The 8,871-nt window shown below is 32.0% G+C and overlaps 1 protein-coding gene across 1 annotated transcript; it reads right to left on the reverse strand.

Moving 5' to 3' along the window:
- LOC129286303 (ubiquitin C-terminal hydrolase 12-like) lies at positions 1-979 on the reverse strand. Its single transcript, XM_054922296.1, has 4 exons — positions 933-979; positions 723-846; positions 462-631; positions 1-293 (listed from the first exon to the last, which is right to left on the reverse strand). Exons 3-4 carry the CDS (start codon positions 625-627, stop codon positions 1-3), a joined length of 459 nt encoding a protein of 152 aa, XP_054778271.1. The 5' UTR covers positions 628-631; positions 723-846; positions 933-979.
- Between the last annotated feature and the right edge of the window lie 7,892 nt (positions 980-8,871).

Below are 8,871 nucleotides of genomic sequence, written 5' to 3' on the forward strand. Positions count from 1 at the left end.
CTACCATTTTGCGCCTTCAACAGTGAATGATTCGGAGTCACAATATTCAGTTCCAATTTTGGAGAAGTTCGTTAGCTTCCATGTGTATGTACCAAATGATGGATCCTTACTCGCTGGGGAAACACATTCCCAATTCCCACAATATTCGTGTACGAAGATTTCAGTTCCAAACACGCATAAATCATCAACAACATGTCCATTAGCGACATCTTCCAATGTATCCGTAGGAACCAGTTCATCAAAACCCCACTCTGTCTTCGCCACATGAAAACGTTTCAACTGCTTTCCTTCATCTGAAAATAAAGAATATTTCGTCTGGTTAAAATTAATTAGACATACAATCCATGTATTGAAATTTCAATGGTTCATGAGCTCCTCATTGAACTAGTGCGAATGAATTGGTTTTGACGTCATCAATCCATGAATATCCCAACAAAAAATTGTAATTATTGTAATAATACCTTCAATGACCAAGTAGTTGTCATGGATCTGATCATAAACCAAAAATTTGAAATGAACCAACACTTGGCAACCAGCAGGGAGATCCTCAGTTTTTGCTATTGCTAAGTAAAGTGAGATATGCCTATCCCTTTTGGCTTCATTCTTTCTATGAGGATACAAAATCATCTTCCTGATGAAAAGAGATCGAGATTATTAAGTAACAAATGAATTAAACAAAATATATTCTAAACGAAATAAATGCACAAAGTGACAGAATTCACCAGTTGTAGCCACTGGCTTCAAACACGTGAGATTCGTAGCTTTCGAGCCCAGCCAGTGCTGAATATGACTTTATCTTAATCAAGTAGTGTGCTGGTCCATGTTGTCTATCATATCGAATGAGTCCTGCACAAACGTTGTAAAGGAATTCGTTATGTACCATATCCACATTCGGTAGCATCACTTAAACGTTGCTGGTATTAGATGTATACCGTTAGTATTTTCCTTGCCGAACGGATCTTAGTTTACTATTCTTCGCAATTTTGTGTGAAGACTCATAAGACGACATACTTCATAGTTCATATATACTCGTGTGTGCGCGTAAAGAACCCACAAGCGTCTCTTCGATGCCTGGAATGTTAGTAATTCAATCCCCGAGGAAGGACTTTGAGAACGAAGGTGATTCAACATAATTTATGGTGATCATTAACAATAGCCTCTTAGGAGAACAAAACGTCACCAACAGTCTCCAAGGTTCATATAATTTTAAACTAACAATAAGGATTTAAAAATGAAATTTTTTTACAATAAAAACAAAAATATTTAAATTAAATATATTCAAATCAAATAAATACATACTTCTGCTATTCGAAAGACATAAATACTCTTAAATGCTCAGGACAAGTTAGGTTGGGTGTAGCCCAAGATGTATATAGTGTTGGTAGGGGCAATCAACAATTTTTGGCTCTTTAAATCTGTTCTTTTGTGTAGAGGGAAGGGTGTAAATGATGTATTTTGTATCTTGAATGTGGTAAGTAGAGGACTGGCCTCTCAAAAGCCAATGAGTGTATCTGTGCTTGTGGCTGTGATATATCTTTATAATTATGATTTCTGTATTGTAACCAGGGAATAGGGTTTTATTGTGAATCAGGTAGGTCTTTTGTAGCTCTGATTCAGTTCTTCATATTATTATTAATGTTAAAACCTCACGGTTTCCCTTAAATTTTGCCTCAGCTGTGTTATTTCCTCTGTTTCAGCTCACTAAATCAGTTGGGTTGTATCAAATACCATGACCCATCCATAAATATAGTCACAGACTAAGAGAATCTGCACTACTGGATGGGAAAATGGTATCCATCCACGCGGTGGCTAATTAAATTATGTTAACTGCGCTTGAAAGTCCATTTTTCACGGTTCTACACGATGAGAATTATATTTAATTTGATTTAAGGTTTATTAAGATTTGATTTAGTATCTAGACTGTTATTATTTTTTTAATATCTTAGATTTATTTTATTTTTAAGTATTATCTCAAATAAAATAAAATATTTAGCCTAATTAAATACCTTATTTTCATCTTTTATATTATGATTTGATTTAAATTTAAATTTATTATTATTTTTATTTTATTACTTCTAGGGCTCTATAAATAACTCTAGAGTTTTTCAACTGTATTTAATTTTAACATTTGAATCAAAGTTATGCAGTTTTTCTCTTCCTCTTTTCTCTCTTCTATCTCTTTCCCTCTCCTCTTTCCTCTTGCACGTCACTATGCTTCAGTAATAATGTATGAAATTTTCTTTAAATCTGAGTCGAATTTCATATATTCATTTTATGAGCGCCAACTGTGAAGTCGGCTTTATCTCATTCCCATATATAAAATGCATTCTTCCAAGAGCTTTTCCTTTATCAGTTAACGCTATGGCTACTTGGTTCTAATTCGACAGTATATAGTATCTGAATATGATCTTTGCTAGAAGCTTAACTTATATTTTTCTCATTATGTCACATCTCGAAACACGAAAGTGACCAACACAAGATATATATATACAAATACACATCCTTTAAACCTGGAGTCAATGCAATTTTCTTTTTTTTTTTTTCTGTAGTTATATTGGTATTGAATTTAGAACATTCTTAATGTTTTTCCTTCAAACAAAAATCTTAATATTTTCATAGAAAATTTGACCAAATTTCTCTATTATATAGAACCTCCAAAAAACTATACAATAAAATTCTCAAATAGAAAGTCACTATAACTAGAAGCTCTGCTTTTTTCAGCCAACAGATAAAATGTATAAAAAAATAAGAACCCTAACTATAATTTATGCGGAACACCTAATCATATTTTTTATGACATAATTTATAAATTTCATATTTACATTAATAAAAAATATTTACAGAACAAATCTCTGCCCAACTCAGCAAAAATTCATTATTGATAAGCATGATGTACAGCGTCAACTGTGCTATCTAAGACCAAAATAATTTTTCAATGAATAACGTTCCAACTATAACATTTTGTAAAATCAAAATGAATAAAATACAATAGTTATATAAATTATATGAAAAAGCAATTTCAATGTAAACAAATTTGTAAGCTTAAAATAAGAGTTTCATATAACTTCAACGATAAGAACATTTATATCTATAATGACAAAGCAGCTTTAACATTTGATCTTGATAAATCAAATTAATTAAATAATAAATAAGAATAATAATAATATTTACTAATTGAGAACCATTAAATGTGAAATCACCAATTAATTAAAAAAATTATATTTTTGGAGATCTGTTAGAACAATTCACAAACGTGAACACACAGCCTATGAGGGTAATGCTAACCAAACGCAACTTAAAACCATGAAAACAAATGCAGATACAAGACTTACAAATAACAAACATGAGTGCGATGCTCATGAAAGTCAAACTAGCTAGTCATAACCATGGTGAGCCAAGAACTAAAAGAACTGTCATTCAGTGTCCTGTATAAAATTTCCTTCAGATTCATTTTCAAACATGCGAGAAAATTATCACTATAAAAATACAATTCTCATTTTTAAAATCAAACTCACATGAAAAACTTTGAACATTAACAACTTTGTCAAAATAAAATTTCGTAATTAATGCCCACGTTTGGCATTTATTGAGTAACCAAAAATAACAAGAGTTGATAAAAATAATTTCATCACTTTTAAAAGTATCCTTCGTAAGGAAAAAAAGAACACATACACATGCCATATTTCAAATATCTTTCAACATCTTTTTATAATTTCTCAAGATAAAAAAATAAAATAATTTAATTAACAAAGTATCAAATATGTAATAATTGTTATTGAATGATTTATGAACAAATATCCTGAAAAAAAAAAGTTTCAATGATAAATCAGTTGGGATGCTATCCACTAACCTCATAGATTCCCAAAGACATAACTTACTCCAAGTCAATTGCTGCTTACATAATATGGTTGCTCCTTAATTCTCTAATACCCAATGTAGCAGCATTGTTTTTTTACATACGCTTTAACCGAGTATAAACTCAAACTCTTTAAATTACTTGAAGTTAGTATTCATCAATCCAAAAGGCACATCCCCATCCCAAGTCTATGTCACATTAAAAATAAAATATTTAATATAAATTTTTCACAAATAGAATACAGTATTGGATTTATACTATTTTCCATATAACAATCCATCAAGCATATATAAAAAAAATTCTCAACCTTATCTTTCACATATAATATGTCAAGGTGAATTTAATTCATAGATCTCCAAAAATATCTAATCAATATTCACAAATTTCAAGTCTCAAAGTAGAAAATAATTCACTTCTATACAAGCAACTTTTCAAAACAAAATCATTAGACCCTTGTGTAACAGTTATTAACTAAAGTTAGTTCTCTTCCTAAACTCTATGTTTCTCTCATACCACAGATAGGATGACTATGAAACTATCAAGAATTTAATATTCCACAACACCATAATTTATACACCATAGTTTCACTATATAGCTTTAGCCATAGTTAGTTATTCATATGAGATAGGATTTTTTCTTAGACATTTTAACAAATATCTTGAATGCATCACTTTACAATCACTAACACAAGGTTCCTAACCTTCAAATCTCCTACCCAAAAATTTTCAAACATCAATATTCAAATTTATCAGATTTTCTAAAACACAACTCCCACCAAGAATCAAATTTTAAGATCAAAGAAAACTAACTCAAATTCTCCCTCTCACGGTAACTAACGTACATAAGCAAAATTACATACCAAACATATGCTTGGCTCATATTTCAACTTGATTAAACCCCCTCTACTCTTTGATTTCGGCATCCACTCACATAAGCGATAGTAGAAATAAGGAAGAGGAGAAGCTAGTGGTGCGAACATGGAGGAGATGCCGAACAAGGAAGAACAGGGGAAGAGGAAAGACGAAGAGTCTGAGCGCTGAACAAAAAGAACTCGAACGATGGCACACAAATGATGAGGAGAAAGGTCCGACAGCTTCCACGGTCACCAGGACAGCAGCGATGCTGCCCCTCAAAGAGAACCCTACGGTGACCACCACGGCAAGGGACGAACAGAGGAGGAAATCAGATATGCGCTGAGACACAAGGAAGGTGGGAGTTTTCTTTTTCCCGTGCACCTACGTCACCAGCAATGACAGCAAACGGAGGAAGAAGGCAGAGGAAAATTCAAAGCTCGCTTGTTCACTCTGCCTCTGAAGCTTTCGGGAGAATGAAGATGGAGAATAAAGAAGAAGAAATTGCCCGATTCTTTTTACTCTGCCACTTTCATCATGTTTACTTTATTTTATTTTAATAGAAGGACATTCTAGTAATTTTACACAAAAATAAAGCAAGAAGATAAAAAAAAAAAAAATCCGCAAGTTCTCGTGAAGGCATGAACTCTTGACCCATTAAAAAGGTCGCTACACAATCTCTATTGGACTAGCTCCTTTCCTTGGTAAGCCTACACCAATATATATATATATATATATATAGATATTATCATCAAGATACCTTACCACCGGATTTAATTTTAATTAAATTCTAGACCATCACACATTAACTCTTCAACTTGCATGATTTGAGTATTTATTGCCCAAAATATAGACAATTAATCATAAAAATTATTAACCATAGAGATCTTGTATCAAATGTGTGAATAGCGAATTATTCAACTGCTAATTTAGTTTGCTTCAATAATAATAACACCCTCTACCTCTAGTCACATAGCTTCCAAAACAAACACCAAAATATGAGTTCATTAGTTATCACCCATTTCACTTCTCAATTCTCAAACCTCTAAAAGTTCAGCTTCACTTATGAACGAAATCTGGCATTCAAGAATGACAGTATCATTCATGTAGTATCCCTTCGTTTTATCTTTCAGATCAGGCAGCGACATAAAGTCAATTAATCCCCATGAATTGTCCGACGCACTGAACCATTTTTCACCTGCAACAACCCGTTTATTTTTTAAAAAAAATTACTTAAATATATTAACACAAATAACATACACTATCAAAACCTAACATTCACTGTCCAGTTTCTCAATGTTAATATCTGATTCTTAACACGGAACGTGAACTCAGCATTCCATTTCTTATCTGATATCGTCCCAAGTTCATTTTTCAAAATAAGAGAAGTGGACAGAAACTCGTATCTGAAACCCTTACCACCTTTTGGGTAAACTTTTAACTCCCTTAGAAACACAAACAAAAACATTAAAAATTCATATTCAAAATTAAATAAAAAGAACACAATTAAGAAAATAATGAAACAATTTACCATTTTTTGCCTCCAACGGTCAAAGTTTCAGAATTATACGAATCCGACCACATATTCGACAAGTTTCTTAACTTTCCACATATATGTAGCATATGCTGGAGGCTTTGGTACAGTGGTAACACATTCTCTTTTTGCAGTACATTCGGCAACGAAGACCTCAGCTCCAAATGCACAAGAATCATCAAGAAGATACCCATAATTAACATCTCTGAATAAATCCAGCGAAAGCAATTCATCAAATCCACACTCCATCTTCGCCGAATAAAAACGTTTCAAGTGGTTTTGAGCATCTGTCACAAAAAAAAAAAAAACTTGTCATTGGCTATTAAACAACTATTTAGGTATCAAGCTATAATTATTCCCTTGAGCTCCCAGCCCAAACTAAGGTCATAAATAATTAAACAAAAATTGCGATACCTTGAATGACCATGTACTTGTCATTCATCTGATCATGGATGAAAAATTTAAAATGAACACAGACTTCCCCATCAACAGGGAGCTCATCTTGGTCTGCAATCGCTCAGTACAGAGAGATATGACCATCCTTGTTGACTTCACTCTTTCCACGATACAAAATCATCCTCCTGATGAAAATACAATAGATTTTGTGATAAATTAGGTATCACCTAAAATAAATGTAACGATGAAGAAATTAAGGTGCAGAGATATCAGTGACGACATTATTATTACCACCGATAACCACCAGTTTGAAATACATCAGATTCATGTCGTTCAAGCTTACTAGCAGATAGTCCTGAATGTGACTAAATTTGAAGCATGTAGTGAGCTGGTCGATATTCTCTATGATATCGCATGATTCCTGCCCAACAGAGACAATTTTTAACATTTTCCCTTTTATGATACTTGAAACACACACTTTGTAAGCATCGAAGGACTACGTACCGTTGCAAATTGTAGTTCCTGACTGATTTCCTTCAACGTTGATCACTTCTTCGTTCGTCTCCTTCCTTTTCTTCGCGTTCTGCGCCATTACAAAGTCTGCAAGGCAGTGACGTGTGCTCTTATCTTGATGTGTGCATAATATGTCTATATATATAGAGAGAGAGAGATGCATATACCTACTAGATGTATGTTCGTGACTGGAAATATTCAAGAAAAGATAAAGTTATAGTGAGAATTAACTAATTAATTAATGATGATAATGATGGCCACCAAGAGGCACAACACACGTCTCTTTGTTTCCTGTGGAAAACTACTTAAAAATGTAATAACATGTTTTACACATTTTTGGAGATTGGAGAGATATAATATAGTGCCAACTCGTGTTATTTTAAAACACCTTACGCATGAACGAAAATTCCCATTTTCAAAGGAGTGCAGATTCTCTGTACTATATTATATTTAAGGGTGTTGAGGAATGCGTAAGGTGTTTCATCTCTAAAAATGTGAAAATCTTTAAGAATGTAATGCGATAAGTACGTTCCCGTTCAGTGAATAGATCTATCTGTCTATCTATTTATTGTTGTCGTTGTTTTATACATAAAAGCATGCTTGCTGGCCATAAAAAAATGTGGGTTTGTTTCCTTCATTAACGGGAGAGAGGAAGGGAGTATAATATGGATTCGTAATTAATTTCTTATTCGCCAGAGGCTAATCCTATGTATTCGCGGTAGCTTCGCATTAATTTATGTTTTCTCGAGACTTTTTTTTTTTTTGGAGAATTACTTTAAGCTCCACACAGCACAATTAAGGCCATTGTGTTGTCAGTTTTTAAACTTAATTACCAATGAACCTAATAGCAATTAATTGTATTGTGCGGGACTTATATGTAATTCTCCCTTTTTTCAAAAAAAAAAAACTTTTCTTCTCAGTGACTATTGATTTTAGGATAAAATGTGAAGTATTGGTCCAACGTTCTAAGGCTATACTAGATACATTATACACTGTGATTATGTCACATCTCAAAAATATAAAGTGACAGGTATAAGATGTGAATTGAATCATACATCTCTTAAGCCTCAAATCAAGAAAATTTTTCATTGTCAATAACATAATTAAATTTTTAATTGAAATTATGACATAATTAATAATATTTTATTTTAATGAAAGTTTTAATATTTTATAAAAATTTCAACAGAGCCTTCCTTATAAATAGGATCTCTCGAAATTTCTAAAATAGAAAATATTATAATGTGCATTCAACAAATTGAAATTATGTTCCTCAGCCACAGACAGTTAACATAATAAAACAAAAATCAGGATCCTAACTATAGTTAACGTGGAGCACCTAAATATAAATCTCAAAATAAAACACATAATTGAATATTTACATCAAAAGAGAAGAGGTTTACAAAGGTAATTATTCATCCAGCACAATTGCAAGTCCTTAATAATCGACAGGAGGTCCAGCGTCTAAAATATTTTCTAGTGAATAACATCTTCAAAATAGAATCTTAAAGAGCAAAATAATAAACTTACCATTATATAAAGTGATTTCAAGGAAAATAGCTCAGTATAATAACTTCAAAAAAATTTAGAAATATCAATTATAATAATAAAGCATGAAGGACTTAAAATTACTTGATTTTGATAGATTTAAAGAGAATAATTTATTCATATTTAAATAAAGATAACAACTTACTAACTGCATATATTGAAAATTTAAATATACT

The sequence above is a fragment of the Prosopis cineraria genome, unplaced genomic scaffold (genome assembly GCF_029017545.1).
Source record: "Prosopis cineraria cultivar Desert tree isolate PC_DT_omini unplaced genomic scaffold, ASM2901754v1 PC11, whole genome shotgun sequence".
Classification (NCBI taxonomy): Eukaryota; Viridiplantae; Streptophyta; class Magnoliopsida; order Fabales; family Fabaceae; genus Prosopis; species Prosopis cineraria.